A 21,862-nucleotide genomic window follows, 5' to 3' on the forward strand; every position below is an offset into this window, starting at 1 on the left:
CCAAATCATTGATTTCAATATTCAAGTACTCTGTAGCTCAGGCGGTTATTTCGCGGTTACTGATCAACTTTTTTCATTGATGTTTATGTTGATGTTTCCCTTCATTTTTCGATGTTGACGGCCTGCCACTACGCAACTCAAATAAGTTGACTTTGCGCGGCTGCTCTGGGAACTTTTTGATCAGGATGGTATACGGACGCCTCCATCTGCACACATAAAGTATCTACATACTGTTAGTCACTTAAGTAAGTATATACCAGATATATGTATGTATCTGCACTATTTTCGCTATTGATTCTTTCAAATAATACAAACTATAATAAAATAATATTTTATTCACATGAAAGGAACATAAAAATACACTTAAACACATTTTTATCAAAAAAACAAATAAATGTGAAAACAAGTAAGGGAAATATATAATCAAACATATGAGAAACTTATTAAGTAAAAAAACTTTCTTAAAATAAATTCTAGTAGCATTCTTCTCAATAATAAGTATGAGGCTGTTGAAATGATTTTGCTAAATTTTCAGTTACTGCTAGTAATATATTAGTTTATGTTTACGTATTTCACGCTTTAAACGACTACCAAAAAATAACACTCGGAAAATAGTTTGAGTACAACATTACTTTATAACCTCATTTCCCATTTTAGATTTCAATTTGGGGGCACTTATCTTGGGATGTTTGTTCTTATTTTGCGCACGATTACGCCATTTTCCCTCTCACTGAAGACCCGTGGGTGTCCGGAGCGCAACTTATTAGAAGTTTTTCTCGAACTTTTATACTGATTTACAATTTTTTGAATTATGCAAAACCTTTATCCAAAAAAGAGCTGATTTTACGTAATGATTTTTTCTCTTTGTTATATGTATTTTATTACTAAATTTTTCAAATTACCATAAGTTCTTTTCCCATTAGCGTAATCGCTAAAAGTTATGTAAACAAATTAGAAATATTTTTATTTCTTTAACTCATTTTGCTCAAATTATAATACTTACTCTTTTCTAAATCAAAATGAAAAAATCTGCCTGCTGTATGTACACTAATTTTGTGATATCAATTTCGATCACATCAAAGGCTTGGCGAAGCGTGCCTAACGGGATTTAAAATGTACGGATAAATTTGTGTGCATTTGAAGCTGGGAGACGTGTTACTTTAATCTTTTCAAAGGCAAAGCTGGTTTATACTTACTTAAGTAACTAACTGTACTATATATAAATTCGTTTCAAGGTGCGCCATGTGGTTTTTAGTATTTGAGAGTAGGAAAATACCAAAAGCTCGAGCACCAAAGAACAAAATTGATCTTTAAATCGTATCAAATAGTTTTCTGTTTTTCGAAAGGTTCCATTGATTGCCACTTTCGACATTAGCAAAGTAAAACTTATAAAATTATATATTTTTATATTTATGTTAAAAAAAGAATTCTTCAACTGGATTACTAATAGAATTAATAAAGTTTTTAACTTGAATGTTGTTATTTTGTGATGAATTTATATATATTATTCCACTTAATTTATATTCTAAATTTTAGTTTTTATTATGAATAATTCTTTTACAAAGGATTTTTAGAAAATAGGGGAAAAACGGTATATACAGTATACTTTAAACTTCCTATGAAAAGACATAAACAGCTGAGGGACCTATTCATAAACCAATAGTGAGCTTCTATGAACTGGATATAAAGAAATTTAGTCTAAACAAACACTGTCGCCTCTCACTTGCCGTTCGAGTTGCTGCATGAAACATCGTGGCGAGTGAGAGTCGCCACTCGAGCGCAAAGGGATAAATCCATTTTTTGAGAAATGTTTTTGTGGTACATTTTAGAGCCCTCTGATATGAGACCACCCCGACATTAAAATTTACAAGTTGTAACTCTCTTTGTCTATGAGTTTATTTGATTCCAAAAATTAATAGCCAGCCTGTATTAAGGGCACATACAGCTTTTTGAAAAAGCGAATATATTGATTGATAACAAAAAAATTCCACAAAAACACACTAGTTGTTTGTATTTGTAAATAATCAGATTTTTTTGTTTTAGTATACTTTGTTTAAAATAAAGAAAACTTATCCTGTACTTAATCCCTTTCCATTTATCCTTTTAACCTTTCGAAGGCATGTAAATTTACGATTATTTACGTCACTTCTCTCTGAGCAATTTTCATTAAAACTCTTTTGATTTGCTTTGCTGCTTACTCCACCCCTAATAACAACGAACGTAATTACATATTTATTTATGTTTTAGCGAATGAATACGTCAAAAATGCTTACAGACTATGTAGAGCATAAGAGTGAACAAAAAAACTTATAAAATATTTCAAAGAATTCGTAAAGCGAAAATGAAAAATCAATATCAACCTTAATTCTAGTGAGCTCAATTAAGGCTCTAGCAATGGGAGCATTTGGTGGATACAGTCTTATACATACAGATGTACCTCTTTACTGAGTAATTAATGCACCAGCACTTTTGACTTGCTTTCAATCGCCGACAATTGTTTTATCGTTTCACTTTGTTCTAAGAAAAATCATTAACATGAAGATTCCTGCAGGCTTAAAAAATAGTTTGAAAATAATGGTTGTGTACGTATGGATGTATGTATGTACATAGAAACTATAAAGTATTTACTTATGTACGAACGTACTCCGTTACGAGTGGAAATGCGTTGTAATGCTTAAAACAACATAAACGAGAATCCACGACGCCGGGAAAAGAGCTGGTCGCGTTGCGGAATACGTCATGGTTACGCTACACATACAGATGCGCCGACTACTAGTACAGAATATGTCGACGCTGTTTGGAGTTAGTGTGTGTTTGTGTAGCGTGTAGTAATTAGAGTTGTCGGAAATTAATTAAAGGTGCAGCTGGCAACAGGTCAGAAAATAACGCAAATGAAAGCAACACCAATTTTGTTGGTGTATTCTTTGGTACTGCTCCCGACGGGTACCAACTTGAAGCGCTTTTATGTGTTTATCCTTTTGGAGATTTCATAATAAATTTTAAAATGCTCTGATAAACACGGCGAAAAACTAATTTTTGCTGAATGTGTGGTATGGTATTTTCCCCTTACATGTATACACCATAGCCATACATACATATGTACATATTGTTAGTTGTTCACGTTAACGGGTAAACGATGATCACACCGATTTCAGGGTGGCATACACGAGGAACATTGTTTGAAACCTAAGTTACAAACCCGCAATGTTACCGGTGTGGGCGTGTTTGAAACAATGTTGAAGTTACGGTTGAAGTTATTAAAATTTTTGGATTTTGAGGCATGTTGGAAACAATGCTACTGTTATTACTGTTGCTGGCAACGGACATTTTTTGAATAAAAACGTAACATCAGTTATTTTGTATATGCAGAAGAGTATACTTGGCATCAATCCTGCAAACAGAGGATTGGAGAATTTTTTTTGACACCTGAACGAACTTCCAGAGATTCGGATGTTTAAAATTGATCAATCAAATTAAAAAAGAGGCTTTTGAAAAAGTTAAATTAAAAAAAAAATAAATAAATAAAAGGAGAGAGGTTTTTTAAAAACTTCTTAAAATTTATAAACAAATAGATCCAAAAGTTTTTTTAGTTCCGCAGTCTCAGTTCCTTTAGTAAATTAATATGCGAAAATTCATCCCTTTTCAAGTAAAAATCCTGAGACCATATTCTCTTTCTTTTTAGTTCAATATATTCCCCCTCCAAGTATTCATCAATAAATAATATTTTCAAGAATTTTTTGCCCTCATTATAATTATATTCAATCGATTTCTCAAAAAGTATGGAAGTATAGATATGCATATGCATATATTTTAGTACAAGCTTATAAATAGTTCGCGTTATCTTTGAAAGTGATGTTTGAAATAATGTTACGTCAGCTATTATAATACGTTCACCAAATGCGTTATGTATTAATCATCTATAAATCCACCAAATTAATCTACCCGTTCACATATGGCAGATTACCTCCAAAATCTACAATTAGCTGTCAATACTACTTTGAGAGATTTTTCTTCATAGAAATTATTTTGGTGAAGTATTTCGATGTTTTTCGTTTCTTTAATTATTATTAATGATATGAAGGAAATACAAGGAGAAGGAATAGCTAATTTCATTCCGCAATTGGCTGCTAATAATAAACAGTTGGAATAAATCCGTATGCGACGTTTACTGAGGTTGCAAAAAATTATGGCAGTAGAAAGCATTCGAAATTCGATATTACATTTGATAGTAATTAATAAGAGGACAAAACGTTTATGGATACACGCTTTTTCTGTAAAATGTATCCCTATTAATAATATGTATTTAACACAAATTTTATTAGAATTATGTTTAAAGACCTGTTTTCTTTGCCGGCATCCATTTCATTTAGTTTTTATTTTGATGTTCCTCCTTACATTCGTAATAATAATTATCAATAACACAGAAAACACAAGCTTTTGTGTCAATAAGTATCGTTATTATCTGGGATTATTTTATAATCTCAGATTTTGGGAGAGAAATTTTGTATGGGAAATCGCGCCTTTTAATTACGGATTTTGAGTTTAGCTCGAAAAAGTAGATCATCCACTTATACATATGTGAACGTATTATTAGGAACTTAGGTTTGAAACAATGTTCCTCGTGTATGCCCACCGCCTTTGGTTGCTTCAATTCGTAGTTGTGGAAGAGGGAGAGGCCAGGTTTTCGCTCTTCTCAATGTTGATGTTGGCTGTACAGTAAAAACACGACAACACCAAAAGATGATCGCAACATACATATGCATATAATAATATATGTTTCTACCAACGACAAACTCTCGGTTTGCAGGCTTGGATTTGAGTGAATTGTTAACTGTTTCCACTGCGTGTTTGATGGAAATTGTGTTTAAAGTGTAATTCTTTTCTTAACTGTTCTTATTGTGAATTTGAATGATTTTGTAATTTTATTTTAAAATAATAGATATCTAGTGAGGTGACGACATATTATTTAAAGAAGAGGATACGGGAAAATAAATTGCTTTATCTGTATGCATCATGGTGTCTAGAATATATGTATGTATGTATGCACATAGGTATGATTATATGAATGTACTTACATATGCGTGCAATTGTATATATACGTATATATGTATATGCATTCTACCATTGTTGTGTGTGTATGTATATCTAAATTTTAGACGCCGGTAGGCAATTAAATTGTCTCGATATTGACAAGCTGCAAAACATTGTTGCCGTTTTTCGATAAGAATGCAATAACAAAGAAGAAAAAAATACGTAAATGAACACTTTTGCCACCAGTCAATATTAAAATGCATGCAAACCTAATACAAACACGCTCTGAAAGATGGGCTTGGCTTACATATTTTTATGGGATTTGACTAGTATCATATTTTGGCTTGTGTTTGCGCTTAAACACGTGTTCCGCTGGAGGAGCCCAAAAGAAAGCTGCGATAGAAACGGCACATCAGGAGTATTGTGCACGTCCATCGACAACGTGTTGTAGAAACAATAAAAATGTGTGTGTATATACGTACATATCGATATGGCTATCTTAGAACGAAGATAGAATCATGGGAAATCTATTAGACTTATCGCATAGAATATAATAGAATAAATTTGAGGTTCGCACTTCGTCCTCCTGGTCTCTTCTCCCTCTATTCATCACAGTATCTCATCCAAACACAGTTTCCTTATTCAATTTATGATAAAGTTGGGTTTGGCTGAGCGTATATGCTTTTCTTCTGGTTGAAATTGGCCGAGCTGCTTAAGTGCCACATTCGAGGAGAAGGTGTATTGGAGTCTCCGGGGATTAGTCGCAAAAACGACAAGAGCCAGGGGACCATATCCCAGTCCTGTGCAGATGACTGCGCAATCTGAATGGCCTGTGAGAATGGCCGAGAAGCATTCTCAGTTTAACCTTAGGGAAAGTTATGAGTTTCTTAAACCTCTTTTGAACACATAAAATTGGAGCGATACTGAGACTTTCCGCATAGTGAATAAATACAAGTTAAAGTAAAGATATTGGGAGCTGCATTGCGCTATGGGCAAGGTATTCGAAGAAATCGGCGACGTACAGATAAAAGGGTGTCCTAAAGAAAAAAAAAAAACGACCAGCAAGAGATTCTACAGTCTGGCTCATTTGGTATTTTTCTAAATCATATGTTGTTATGACAGTTGCAGCTCTTTCTCATTAGAAATCTTGACAGAAAGTCAGTGTCATATCCGCTATGCTTCCACCCATTTTATTTGTTTTTAATAGATCTCTCGAAGTAAGACAGATCATTACCGAACGGAAGTCCATTTTCATAAATTCTATTTTTTCAAATAGAAATAATGCCGGTACTCAGCAGGTCACAAAAATAAAAATATGGAGGAAGTGATGGTTGCGTTTTATTTGCTTTAAAATAAACTCTAAAATGAAACGAGTTAATGTTTTCTTAAATGCAATGTTTAATAAAAATGAAAATGCCGATAAGAAAATTCTGGCCACTTTACGAAGCATGCAAGACCCATTTAGATTGGAAAAAATACTTTCAGGAGGTGAGTTTCGATTTTCGAAATTATTGTGCTGGGGCGGCTTTATCCAAGATTTAAAACTGCATGATAACTATGCTCGGTAATCTAGAATTCCATTTGAACTTCGAGAAATAAGGTTTCGAGAAATATTACCTATAAGAGTCGTAACGAGTGGGGGTCGCCAAGACTTAGATTTAACTTAGTTTTCATAGACACTTAAAGATTGTTACTCAACAAGTCATCGCGATAGCACCAGTCATACAAGTTTTCCATACATTTAACATTTATTTGTTAACAAAAATTTAAAACTGCCTAGGTCATGCTGTGCAATGTATGAACTAATGAGGACGTAAATTTTTTCCATGCCATTTCCCAAGTTCAACCCATTCTAGGGTATGAAAGTTTAATTTTTAATTTTTTCCATTTTTGTTTAATGGTAAAATAATTTCTGGCACTACCAACTTCTGCGAGTTTATTATGCGACATCCGACTTTAAAATAAATATAAATAAACTATTGTTCAAGTGCAAAATGCATTTCTCACAAAGTATTTAAGGTAAACGCTTAAAGAACAATAGACCACATCTTGCATTCGGCTTAATCACGTTATTCTCGCTCTTAATTTGGGTTTCATGCATTTAATTCCATTACTTCATGAAAGTATCAAGATTTTTTATGTATTTGGTGAGCCCTTAAGCATCCATAATCCGTTTTACTAAATTCACCATGTTGATGGGTAGTTTTTACCTACCACTCTAAAAGTGGTTTGAACCCTTAATTTGATCTTTTATCTAGTTTGCAGGATATGGATACTCCCAACTCTGAGTGGTCTTCGCACGCAAAAGTTCTCGTTATCTGCGTTCGCAGTTGCTCCTCTTTGTGTGAATTAATTTACATTGGCACAAATATTCCATGGATTTATAATAGAATATCACATTACTTTTAATAGTGTGAAACTCTATTGTTGAGTTTCTAGAAATTATTTTTTATAACATATTCTGTAAAATCTTTAAAGCCCTTTTGATGTTTTTATTGTTTGTTTTTCAGTACTAAATACAAGCGTAATCCACAAAATTGATTAGCTCATATCTAATTTCAAAAAACCCCCCCAAAAAAAAAATGGTTTTGTATGCTAAACCTTAGTTGTTTGTATGGCGCAACTATTTTTCATAGGGGAGAAACATTTTTTTCACCCGTTTTGGAAAACCTAAGAGGCGCACACTTTTAATAAGACAATGTCAAGTCTTTTGTACTGATTTTATTGCTTCACCTGTATAATTGCACCACGCCTTTTTACAGAGGTTTGCTTGTTTGTTTGTTGAATATGTTTTTATATTCGGCAGTTCGCCTTAAGACGTTGCCATATGTTTTATATTTGTATGAAAAATTTATTTTGTATGGTATATTGGATGACTATTATTCAAAATAGATGAAAAATGATACGGCAGCATAATTCTCTCGCATCTTTCTTTGCACTTAGAAACTTTACCTACAACTCTTTATGTTTTCCAAGTTGAGTTTTGGTTAACAAGAAACATGCGTTGTTGGTATGGTAGATTCGCCTAGTTGTGTAATAGTATATCTAAAGTAGGATACAGACGACGAACATACTCGCTGTCATTTGCCACAGACGGTGAGCGGCTCATACGTGAGGTAGCAGGTGGCAATTCATAATAAGATCGAATATATTTCAATGAAACTTAATAGAAATGAGTAATAATGAAGCATATTACTATCTATCCAAGCTAGGTGGGTATTGAAAACAGGCGAAAACCGTTAATAACCACGCCCACCTCCCTTAAAACGGTATTAAAAAAAATGTATCTTTGTTAAAAGCGAGTAAGTCATAATTGGTACAAAAGATAAGGTAAAATTTTGTAAAATGGGCGGTACCACATCCACATTTGGGTAAATGTGTGTATCTCGATAATGACTTAATAAAACTGGTCGGAAATATCATTGAGCTCGTATAAAAATTGCGTCCTATTTTATATGCTACGACTAAATTTTCGTCCGTTCCGCTGATATTGCAAGCTATGTTATAACTATTATTGTCTATGAATTTATTTGATTCCAAAAATTAACAGCTATCCTAAATTAAATTTTTCGAAAATGTGCGCGAGAACATAAAGTTCGGTCCAGACCAGATTTACCATTCCTTACTTGTTGTTACTTGTTGTAGAGATATCTCGACCAAAGCGCTACTTATTGGAAAATCCTGTAACCTAACAATCGGCTAGCTACTTTTGCAGTTTCCGGCCATAAGCATACGCGACAAAATGGCGAAATTTGATGTATGACTTCCCAACGCATACGAAAAACTTTTAAATTAAATACTATTTACTCGTGAACTCAAAAACCACATTGCTTAAATTAAAAAGGCACTTGACTCATACCTATAGCCAAGCACATTTATATGACAAGTAGTGGCGATGTTTTATGGGGGTAAGTAACGGGCGGGTGGGATGGGTAGCTCCAGATGTTCACGGTGCGGTCATAAATCGATGTCAATGTGGCTTGCTCTACAGTGTCATTCATTTGCCAGACAAAGGCTGACAAATTCTTTCTTATTTTGCGAAATATTTATTATATTTTTAAAAATCAAACATTTCTTTGTAGAATGAGACACTCATGTACATATGTTTGTTTGTGTATGTACGTTCTGTATATGTTTGTATGTACATATACATATATTTGTTTTCATAATGCATAGAATAAAGAATACTTATTTGAATCTACGATGTTCTTTTTTATTGTAATACAAAAATAGAATTTTACGACAAAGAAATACTCATTTGAGTTGTATTGTCATTATCTGCAGAATTGAATTTAAGTTTCTATACGCAAGTTATACATTAGGGTGCTCTGTCTTTTTAATAAGAAATTTTATAGCCTGTTTCCAACCAATCCTGACTGACCAAGTTAACACTTAAAAACAGGTCGCGATCTAAGGTACGTGGCCATGCCTCAATATCTCGTTACGGACATCAGTAACTGCGTGACTCATTGTTTCATTGATAACACTCCTATTTTATTTGTTTCACGGTTAGCCCTAGGACAAACAACAGAAATACAATTCCAACGCAAACTGGAAGTTTTCGCAATTTAGAGCACTGCGCTATGAAGTAATTTGCCAAAAAGGAAATAAGTAGAAAGATATGTTTTTTTCACATATAGCATACATTTTTATAAATTATCTGCCAATTGAGCATTTCGAAACACTGTATGCACACAGTGCATATCTACTTGAAATGGCTCATTTGTGCACCAGCTTAGCAAATAATGTCCTGCAATAGAAAATGTCACCTGCGGGAAATCAACAGTTTTCTCTTAGCGCTCTTATGACGCGTATAGCACTGGAACTTTGCACAAATTCAACATTAATGCGGCTCTGGTGCCGAAAAGTAGCAAATTCATACACATGCATACATACATACATACATATATGTTTGTTCATACGCTATCTGAAATTTCACAAGCATTCCTTTGGAATTCTAATGAAATCCTGGCTCCGTAGTGTGCTTTAATTATTCATTTTTATGGTCGCTTGGGTGTGTGAGTGTGCGTTTGCGATTCTGTATGCGTATGTGTGCACGAAAGAATACACAATTATGTTTTGGCGGGCTTCCGTGGGTGTATAACGAAATTAAATCCGCAAAGGACTAACTTTTGTTTGAATTAATTCCATATGAAATACGCTTCATTACGAGCATTGCTGTTGTCCCTACCTTTGCATTGTAATTTTTTTTTTTTCATCTATTACATAGTATTACAGTCAACAGTAAAACTCTGCGGACAGATACAAATAATAATTTAAGTAATCTATGAAAAATGATGTAATGTCAAACTATCAGGCGAAAAGTTGAAACAAATATTCTTTAAATGCTTAATGTGCATATAAATGCGTTTACTGCAAGTCTTAATTTTTCGGGTAAAAATCAAAATCATTAAAATGCTTCACTAATTTCTCACCTATACTGAGACAATTCTTGCGTTTGCAATTCAAAGATGATTGAATCCCCTTCCTCATTCGAATTCTAGGCACGGAAATCTATATCTGGTTTTCTTAGAAGCAAAATATCGGGTGTTTCTTTAAGAGCTTGAGAACTGAAAATGATAAAACAAAACATAAATATTTGTGGAATGATTTTTTTTATTGCAGTCTGCTAGATAATTTCATGGCATGTTTTTTTTTTAATACGATATCCGGCATATGTCCGCCGTGGCTATGAGTTACATGGGCCATTCGATTAGTCCAATTCTTCACCACTTTGTCCAATAAATCTGGACGTGGGGCGTCAATGGTGGTTGAATATTGCAATGATTCGATTGATGCGTACGCTGTATAGCAAGTTGGAACCAAATCATAGATATTTAATTCATTAATTTTTGGAAACAAAATGACAAAAAACAAAACGAAAAATTCATTTAACACGGGCTTCTTTCGAAAGAAATAAGGACTAATAATGCCGCCAGCGTCTAAACCGTACTTAGTGCTCTATGAACTTCCTGAATACAGTTCTGGCGTTAAATGATTCAGGATGGCTTACCAAACTTCACTAAACAAAAATGCCTACACAATTTGCCATTCTCAGCTGTCAAAACATAGTGATCAATATCAATAGTTATCCTACAGTTAAAAAAATCTTATTAGTCCATGTTTATTTCTCAGCGGTCGAAATGATGCCTTCGCATGGTATCTGCTAATTTATGTGCTTCGCTAACCTTAATCATCCGGCTTTTTGCTGTTTAGTGAAAAAGTACCGCATAGATGTGTTATGTTTAGCACGCGTTGGTGTGAAACTAGTTATGGTACCAAATTCACTACAAGCTGACCACTAGGAAGCAGCATTCTTTGGTACAGGTTATATGGTATGGCGACAAGGGAATTGTTAATAATTGCTGATTATGAAATTGCCTGACGTTTTGACAAATTGCGTTCTTGACACACAGAGCAGTATCACCTGCTACTAAGTACTTGTGTGTGCGCGGGTAAATGGGTATACATATATGTATGTACAGTATGTGTCTATAAGTACATTGGTATGTGTGGATTTCTGTTTCTGTGTGTATGCACATTAGGGCGTACCATTTTTTTTCGAATTCTAAACAAACCATATTCCAGAAATGATGTTTAAAGTCCTAACAAGCAGTGAATTATAATTTTTTTAGTTTTTCTTCACAAAATTTTGTGTATTTATAAATGTCTAAGAAAAACTACAAAAATTTAGAAAATAGAAAATTGTATATGCAGTCTATCACATCAAATAATTTTTAGTTTCTAGACGGGGAATTGTTTTCCTTACCGTCACCGCCGTAATACCTTCCCTTTTTCTAAACAACAACACTAATTAAAATCTGAACATAAGTACATGTGTAGAGGAAGGTGGCACGTCAGTTCGGGCGCCATATTAATTACCTGTTTGAGACCCGAACAGCGTTAGGGGTAGTCAGAATTTTCAAAAAATTGATTTTTTTTTTACCTTTTCTTAAATATTGTGTGAAAATTTGAAGTGAATCCGACAAATACTTTTCGAGTCTTCCAACAATTAACAAAGGGCGGTCGGACGTTCCGGAACTGGTGATCACTGTAACTTAAAAACCGCTTGGTAGGTTTCAATAACTTGTATACTGCTTTTGAAAAACATAAAAAACTCGTGCCTGATCGACGGATTGTTTTTTCCAAATTTCGATTTTTTTTAAACAAGCTTCCATCAGGCACAAGATTATCTATTAGTAAAACTAATTTCTCTTGTCCGATTGATTTTAGATGAATCTCCAAGGACTTGTGATGATCACCGGGCTCCACATAAACAGCGATAACCTTTACAATTATTAATTTTTGTTTTTTGAAATTTTGTTAAAGTCAAGTCGAAATATGAATTCTATGTTTTTATTTTTGTAACATAAAGCAATTGACTAGCAACAAAAAAAAAAAAATGATTGAAAATCATCATTTTTTCCGGCCTCTGACTACCCCTAACCCCTTAAGGTTGCTTTTATGCGATTTGAATTTAAATTGGTATTGGTACTTCTCGATATAAAATAAAAAGTGCTATTGCGTACTCATTTAGAGTAGTGCCGTTTGGCATTCTTCGACAGTGATTTTTCAATACCTCCTGAGACGCAAACGAATTGTCACATTTTATGAAACCATACCCAATTAACAAAAATAATTTAATTTTGGATGTACGAAATAAAAATTAAACAACAAATATTATTTGTAAAATATTCTTAGTGGAAGCGTGTTAATTTATTTGTGTGTGTGCGTGTTGTTTCGCAAATCTTTGGCTTATGTTAGCGGATTTGATAAGTTGCTGACATGCTTGATACTCATCATATTTACATACATATATACATATGTATGTATATCTACATTTTTTTAGCTGAAAGGAAAATTTTAACATACACACATAATGCTCAGAAACAAATGTTGAGCAGGCAGATGAAACGTTGACCCACAATATTATTACAGAAAATAAACAAACCTTTGTGTGCAATGTAGAATGTACGTGCAGATTTACATATGTATGTATGTACATACAGTATGTCAATAAAATGTTTTGACATACATATTAAAGTATTCAAGTCATTTTCTTTCTAAATTAAAATCTTTGCTCTCTGTACAGCATATTGAAAAGCGGGTATCTTTTTCTAGAACATATCTGCCTCAACCATAGCTACTGCGATGAAGTGAAATTTTACGATGAGGTTAAAATCATGCTGTATTACATCGTTGCGTATAGTGTAGCCATTAATAGTACTAGAAAGGCGGAATATTATACCGGCAGTGATATATAGCAAACTTTCAGTCCTGATGTGGGGATGCATATCCAGCAAGGGAATGGGTGATTTGGTGTTTATATAAGAAAAAATCGATGCACGACAACGATTTGACAAATTGTGAAACTAAATTGGGTTTCATTGTTGACAACAAATCTCAGTTTAAATTGTACCAGGGCAACGACCCAAAACATAAAGGTCATATGGTCAGAATGCAGCTTCTTTTTATTGCAGTGAAGTCTTGGATACACGAAAGCTAAAATCACAGATATTAATCCACTAGAAAACTATTGGGCATATTTAAAGAAAAAGTTGCTAAAATCTCTCAAAAGGTAACTTAAAGCTATTAACTACTAATATAAAAATACTTTCTTGATAGCTGTGTTTGAAGTGTATATTTGTTTTGTGTTATTTTTAAACGGAATAACTGTATTTTCTACTATTGGCTTATAAATTATTTATATTAACAAAATAAAGTCAAAAATTAAAAGAAATACATGAAAAATACATATTTTCTTAAGCAAGATATCTGAATTTCGTTGGATTAGTGGATGTTAAAACACTTTTTTGACAAACTGTATGCATACACGATTTATATAGGGTGATCAGATTATAGGTACTTTTTACAATAGGGGGTTTTCACAGATCACGCGAGTTACATATACAAACACACACACATACATTAAGAATGATCCAATTAACTTAAAAAGAAAAGAAGAAATTCTAAAACTCGCATTTATTCCATTTCCGTTCCCAATAAGAAAATGCAATATTGAGTGACCCTATAAAACACAAAATGTAAATAGTTTTAAGTCAGTCTTGTTTCTCCGGTCAAAACCAATTTAATAAATAAATAAAAGAAAAACCTTAAATTTTGTTTTTTTATCGCAAAATAAGGAAACGACAACTTAAGTCGCGTGACTTCTAGCAAACTAACTACGTAATTTTTTTCAGTATTCATTCATTCAATATTCATTTCATCATGGAAGAAATTACACCTACGAAGTTTACAAATCGTACAATTGTGTTACAGAAATCGACGCTCTGTAAAAAGTGTTCATCGCGCGCTTAGGCCAAACATTTTGTTCAGCGATGAACTACGTCAATAAGCAAAATTGCTGTATTTGGGCTGGTACGTACCGTTACATTCCTTGTAACGACATTGATTTGCAGGATCTGGCAACAGTAGTTCTTCGCCGCGGAGTTCCAAAAGTTCTAATAAATAATTATACGAAATTAATAATTATACGTATTCGTGGCCGCTAGATGCATTTTTGTTTTGAAATTCCGTGTATCTATTGCTTAAACTTCTGAACACTGCACTAAGAGTTGAGATTATTACGAGCTTTGAAATAAACTCATTTCGCGACTTTAAAATAATTAAGAATTCCTATTCAATTGACAGGCTAATCACCTACCCTGTCAGAATATTGTAGATTAACGAAACCAACGCAAGACTGAGTCTTGTCGAGGCCCTATGCTCCCGAGTGGAGTGAACAAGGAAAAAAAATTCAAGATGAGAAAAGGCGCAGTTCCGCGGAACCATGACATAAAATTCATGATATGGGATAGTATAAGTTAAAGCGAGCTGAGGCCAGCGTGGCGCTCTGAGTATTTCGATCTGCCGCAAACAAAAAAAATAATATTAAACAAAATTTATTTTTTTAAAGCAAAAAAATCCTCATGAATTTAATTTTATTTTCGATCAAAAAAATGAAATTCAAATAATAAAAGTTATTATTTAGAATAATAATTAAATATTAAATTGATTTAGCAAAGTGCTCATTCACTGCTTATACTCGTATATGTATGTATAAAATGCGTACACCCGTTCTGGGTAGTTGGACGAGCTCCTCCTCCTATTTGTGGCGTGCGTTTTGATGTATAATAGTTCCACAAATTGAGGGAACTACAGTTTTAAATCGACTCCGAACGGCAAATATTTTGTATGAGGAGCTTTTCCATGGCAGAAATACACTCGGAGGTTTGCCATTGCCTGCCGAGGAGTTACCGCTCAACAACAATTTAAAAATATATTGGGAAAATGTGTCCTTCTGAAACTGCCCGCGGGGTCCTAAAAAAAGCTGATGTCTCCATGGCTAGATTGAAGTTTGCAAGAAGCCATATAACTAAGGATGAAAGTTTCTGAAACACCATAATTTTTGCTGAGCAAAGCAAGTTTAACATGTCCAGATCAGACTGCAAAAGTCTTGTTTGGAGAAAACCAAATGCAGAGCCACAACCGAAAATTTTGTGCGCATAATCTTACTTACTTACTTAGGTGGCCATAACAACCGACCTCACTAGCTCTCTCCAGGCGCATCTGCTCCGCGCGCGCCTTCTCCAATTCTGTACACCAAGCGAGCATAGAGTTTCCTCCACCTGGTCTTTCCACCGGAGCAATGGTCTTCCTCTGCGTCGGCTCCCTTGGACTTCGCCCTCGAACACCTTCTTTGCTGGAGCTTCTTCATCCATACGCACGACATGCCCTAGCCAACGCAGGCGTTGGATGGCGATACGTTGAACTACGTCAATGTCGGCGTAGAGCTCATACAGATCGTGGTTCATTCTTGAACGGTAGTCTTCGCCAACGCACACAGGACAGAAGAACTTCTCTCTCGAACAACCGAAAAGCGTCAGTTTGATCATGCGAGAGAGGGCTCGACTACTCAATTGCTTACTTAGCCCATAGTAACACCTATTAGTAAGAGTGATTCTCCATTTGATCTCCAGGCTGATATCGTTGTTGCTGTTAACAGCGATGCCAAGATAAATAAATTCTGGCACAACTTCGAAGGTACAGTTGACGTGCGTTCCTACACGCCGTGTGCTCCGCGTTGTAGACAGCATATACTTCGTTTTAACCTCGTTAACCGCCAGACCCACTCGTGATGATTCCTTTTCGCTAGCAGAAAACGGTGACATATCGCTTACAGCGGCCGATAATGTCAATGTCATCGGCGTACGCAAGGAGCTGAACACATTTGTAGAAAATAGTGCCATAATCAAACTCTGTTAAAACTATTATGGATTGGGATAAATATTAGGATATTGAAAGGATGGCTTTTAAATGGTGATTGATTTATTCATTATTATTTAAATTTACATGTCACTTATGAATTAATTTTAGATAATTAGATATGTACATGTGTAGATAAATAAGAAATTGAGTAAAATAAGATAATAAATTAGCTACATCGCAGGGATGTATTATGAAGGATAACCACTAGGATGTGTCATTGGATTTATGACCTTACAATATCTTAAAGAAAAATTTGTTACAAAGTGCCACAAAAATAAACATTCAGGACTCAGGATTTTCACTTCTAAAAGGGCAACGACCCGAAGTATAAATCGGTGATTGTACAGAATTAGCTCATTTGGAATTACCCGCACATTGTTCAAACACCAGCGCAATTGCCAGGTTTGAATGGTTATTGAAGAGTTTAAAGAGGAATGACAAACATTTTCTTCTGAATACCCTAAGATGTTGAGGTCATCGGTGCCAAAGAGCCTCCAAGCTGTTATTGACAGAAGGAATACTCTGAAAATAATTAAATCTTTTATTACTAACTACACAGGCCGACAGCATCTCAGACTCAGAAACCGGATTATATATTTTCGAAGGATTTTGATGCGATGAATCGAAATCTGGCCCCCAAATTGCTCTATTAGCTCTGGTTATCCTAACCTAAAAGTGCAAAAAATACCGTTTTTGCCCATATTTGAGGTTATGTAGCCTTGCAGATGTTTTCTTTCACCAAAATTAAAGGATGGCATCTTTAAACACAAGCCTTCTTTTTTCAAATGGCGTTGAGTTTGCACAAATATCATTTTTTTTGCCTGAGATATTGCATTTTGAAATTTTCATGTTTCTAAATTTTCCTACACCTGGAAATCGATTGAGATAAGATAGACATGATATAGTCGATTACTAATTCTCTTGAATTGAGTCTTATTTTTCTTAAAATTTTGTCTCACACCATAAGTGTGCTGACTCACCACACCCCTACACTATCTAACCTTTGGGTACTGAGTCACACACAGCCCTAACCCCTAGAAACCACCCCTATCATACCGCAAGCAGCCTTGTGTTATGAGACATCAGGCCTACTTGTGTTATGAGACATCAAGAAAAATAAGATTTTTTTCTAGAAAGATATGTGACTAAACTCACTGTCTCCAGGGTTAAGTGGGTTAGCCTGCTTCTCGAAAACCAGAGCTGATAGAGCAATTCTGAGGCCAGATTTGGATTCAGCGCATCATAAAACTTCGGAAATTTATAGTCTGGCTTCTGGGTCTGAATGTTGGTTAAATTTTGTTGGCCTGTGCTATTATAGTTCTAAGCAATCTTTTTTAGGGCCGCCCCATTTTGGTTGTGAGTTGCCTTTTTTGCTTTTGTTAAATAATATGTATTTGCTATCCAATATATTGTCAATATTCCAACTTATTTTTTTCTGTATATTTTAAATAAAAACATGCCGCATTACCGACTGGCATATACATAAATTTGGTCAAAAATGTGTTTTATTTTCTGTCTATCTCAGTTTTGAGTTTAAAAATTTGACTGCACCATTTTCGCTATGGGCCACTGTAGATATTAGTGCAAATAGGAATTTCTCCACACATGACTCAAAAAACGAGCCAAACGCAATATGCGCGCAGATTGCATCTAAAGAGTGAACTAATTTTCCATGCTTATTATTTTTACCATTTGTGGGGCAATGCATCCAGTAAATACAAAAACACATTTTAGTTTCAGTTAGAATTGTATATATATTTAAGTATTTTTAAAAAGGCACACATAAGTACTAATTCATAATTACCAGGCATTTGGCGAAATTCGTACGATTTGGAACCATAAAGTTCGCTTTATAAAAGAAGTGATATAAAAATAAAATCCACTCTGTATAGAAAACGGCAAATGTGCATGCAAAGTGGGGAAAAACCAACAAATTTGTATAATCTTTGGATACAACAGTATATTTGCGATTTAAAATGGATTATGTAAAATTAAAATTCTTCAGTAAAGCGCTCGTAAAACATAGGAGGGGTGTTTGTATCAATGTTGTAATGCACTTTGTTAAATTTACCATACACGATGCAAAAGACTTGCACAATATATGTAAGTAGGAATCTTGCGTAAACATCATTATCGTTTTGGTCGCGCAAATACCCCAGCCGACTCATATGCGGAACAAAACCTTGCGCAAATACAGGGTGGGCCATATAGCGTTTGCTTTTGGAACCACCTATTTTTTTGAGAATGATAACACAAATGACATGTCAAATGTGTTCATAATTTACTTAAAGGTTTGACATTTATGAAATGGGACGCTATACGCTTCAACAAAATTGGGAAATATTGAAAACCTATTTCCAAAGTGGTGAGTCTTCTTCTTCTTCTGCGATTACAGCAAATGGCGAGCATTACCGTGACATGCTCAACGAGTTGTTTCCAAAAATTGTAGAGGATGACATGGACGACATTTGGTTTCAACAGGACGGTGCAACTTGTCACACTGCCAAAGTTACACTCGAACTTTTGGCTACCGTTTTTGAAAACCGAATAATCAGTCGAAATTCCGATATCAATTGGCCGCCTCGGAGCTGTGATTTAAGCCTGTTGCCCGTTGGACTATTTTTTGTAGGTAGCCGTTAAGGACAAATGCTATGCGAACCATCCAGAGACGATTGATGCTTTAAAACACGAAATCGAAGTTGCCATTCATGAAATTGGAGCTCAAACAATCGAAAATGTGCTTAAAAATTGGGTTGATCGAATGGCCTACTGTAAAGCCAGTCAGTTGAACGATATTATTTTTCATTCATAAATGACAATGCTCAATCTTCAAAATAAAAAAAAAAGTTTGAAAAAATTTTCAAATTTGCATGGCAATATTGATTAGTTTTTTTTTATAGCCGATTCAAAAAGCAAGTTTTACATGGCCCACCCTGTACATATGTAATTGGTGCAAAAAACTTCTGTCGTGTATTTGGGGTATAATCATAAACATTTTCTGAAATAAATAGTATGACATTTCTATGTAACGGAATTTTCCATTGGAACTTTTACCTTCGCCAGTTATTGTTTCTAAAAGAATTGAGTGCGATTCTACTTCTATATATTTTATTTTAAGAGGTTTAACATTATAAACATAGTCTTATTAAAAAACAGTAAAAGCTTGGTTTATTAAATATGTATATTGAACAGGGATGTTTCAATAATGGGTGGGGAATAGCAGGTAACGGAAAAGGAGTGCGGGAAAGTGCTTGCTTATCATGAAAATGGATTGTCCGCACGCACAGTAACTGAGAAAATAAATTTACATACAAATGCAGTGCTTCATTATATAAATTTAGGCGACAATTATGGAAAGAAGAAAACTTATAGCAGAAAACCAATACTTTCGGTTGGAAATGCCGTGTTTTCGTTTCATTTTCCGAAATAACCGTCGAAAATTCGGCGCTCACTCAAATCTCATAGTTAAATTTTGAAAGCAGACGTTAATCGCACTCCTAAGCCAATACTGCAAATGTGCCATAAAGAAGCGAGGCTTAAACTTGAAGAAAAATACCAGTTTTGGAACGAAGAGCGGAAAAATGTAATACTGAGAGAAGTTTTGCTTTGATGATCCCGACAATTATAGAAAATATTAACAGGACAAGCGAAAAGTTAAAAAGTCTCGGCGGTTCGCTAACAATTTGCGTTATTTCTACAAAAATGAATGCCGAAAAATACATACATAGAGCTGTTAGATGAGATTATTGATTTCGGAGTTGTAGTAAGTGATCCCGAATGGATGTTTCAACAGGATAACGCAGCAGTTCACAGCGCGAAAAGAACTAAGGAATTTTTTAAGTCACTTGGTATCTCATAATTAGAATGGTCCGCTTGTAGTCCACACCTCAACCCCTTTGAAGTATCCTATCAAAAGAAGTTTTCAGCATTGAAAGGCAATTTAACAATGTTAAACAATTGAAAGTTGTAATAAGAACTGAGTGGGTTCGAATTGATCAAAATACCGTCAGAATGCTGATTAATTCAATGCTACAACGACTGCAGCAAGTCATTATTACAAGGATTCATCCACAAAATATTGAAATATTGCCGTTAATTTTAATCGCTTAATTTCTATGATATTTGTTAATTTCTAGTATTTGGGCCTAATTTTCGTTCTGTGAAATTTTTTAGTAAATTTTATTACTTAAGTACATAGTCTAATTGATTTTTGGTTACATCAAAAAACTAAGATAAGCTGTATACTAAAAATAAAAATAGCATGAATATCTTTAAGAAATAAAAAATCCGAAATTTTTGTTTACTTCATTTCGCCCTATCATTATTTCGTTAAGTGTACGAAAAGGGTTTCGCTACTAGTGGTTATTCATGCTGTATGGGGGCATACCGGAATTCTGACATTAGTATCATAGTTCCAGGGGTAAACTATATTTTTCTATATATAAGAGAGGGCTATAACATTTACTATAACATTCACTCATTAATATGGTACATTTGATATTTGTGTACAAATTGAATAAATACATCTGAGCCAACTGATATATGCAAATTTAATTATAAGATTTTTTAAAAAAACTTAGCCACCTTTTTAATATGTTTCAGGAAGACGCTGACAATATTAATTCCCAACACTATGTTCCTGGTACGTTGACTCAACAAAAACAGGAGGAACTGGGAACGCTCGCTGCTGTACAGGAATCTCGTCGCTCGCATGTTAATATACACAAGCACGAAAAAGGTACGCACAGATATAAATTTTAATAAACTATGTAACTATATTGGTATAATAGCCTTCATTTGTCACATGGGTACAGGGTGGGCCATAAAGCGTTTGGTTTTTGAACCACCTATTTTTTTGAGAATGGTAACACAAATGACATGTCAAGTGTGTTCATAATTTACTTAAAGGTTTGACATTTACGCTATACGCTTGAACAAAATTGGGAAATATTGAAAACCTATTTCCAAAGTGGTGAGTCTTCTTCTTCTTTTCTGATTTTCACATCGGTGGCTACGTCAATAAGCAAAATTGTCGGATTTGGGGCTCATAAAACCCACACGTGACTGTAGAGAAGCAAATGCATCCACAACGAGTCACTGTTTGGTGCGGTTTTTGGTCTGGCGGCATCATCGGGCCATTTTTATTCGAAAATGAGCGAGGAGCCGCCGTTACAGTAAATGGTCACACTGCCAAAGTTACACTCGAACTTTTGGCTACCGTTTTTGAAAACCGAATAATCAGCCGAAATTCCGATATCAATTGGCCGCTTCGGAGCTGTGATTTAAGCCTGTTGCCCGTTGGACTATTTTTTGTGGGGAGCCGTTAAGGACGAATGCTATGCGAACCACCCAGAGATGATTGATGCTTTAAAACACGAAATCGAAGTTGCTATTCATGAAATTGGAGCCCAAACAATTGAAAATGTCCTTAAAAATTGGGTTGATCGAATGGCCTACTGTAAAGCCAGTCGTAGCAGTCATTTGAACGATATTATTTTTTATTCATAAATGGCAATGTTCAATCTTCAAAATAAAAAAAAAAGTTTGAAAAAATATTGATTAG

General features: G+C 34.5%; 1 protein-coding gene across 1 annotated transcript in view; it reads left to right on the plus strand.

Annotated features, from left to right (window-relative positions):
- LOC129246880 (uncharacterized) overlaps nt 1-21,862 on the plus strand; it is a 119,834-nt gene that overhangs the window by 70,266 nt on the left and 27,706 nt on the right. The window contains exon 3 of the mRNA XM_054885593.1: nt 20,902-21,037. Within this exon, the coding sequence (XP_054741568.1) occupies nt 20,902-21,037 (136 nt within the window). The remainder of the gene's footprint in view (nt 1-20,901; nt 21,038-21,862) is intronic.

Source organism: Anastrepha obliqua, chromosome 5 (genome assembly GCF_027943255.1).
Source record: "Anastrepha obliqua isolate idAnaObli1 chromosome 5, idAnaObli1_1.0, whole genome shotgun sequence".
In the NCBI taxonomy this organism is placed as follows: domain Eukaryota; kingdom Metazoa; phylum Arthropoda; class Insecta; order Diptera; family Tephritidae; genus Anastrepha; species Anastrepha obliqua.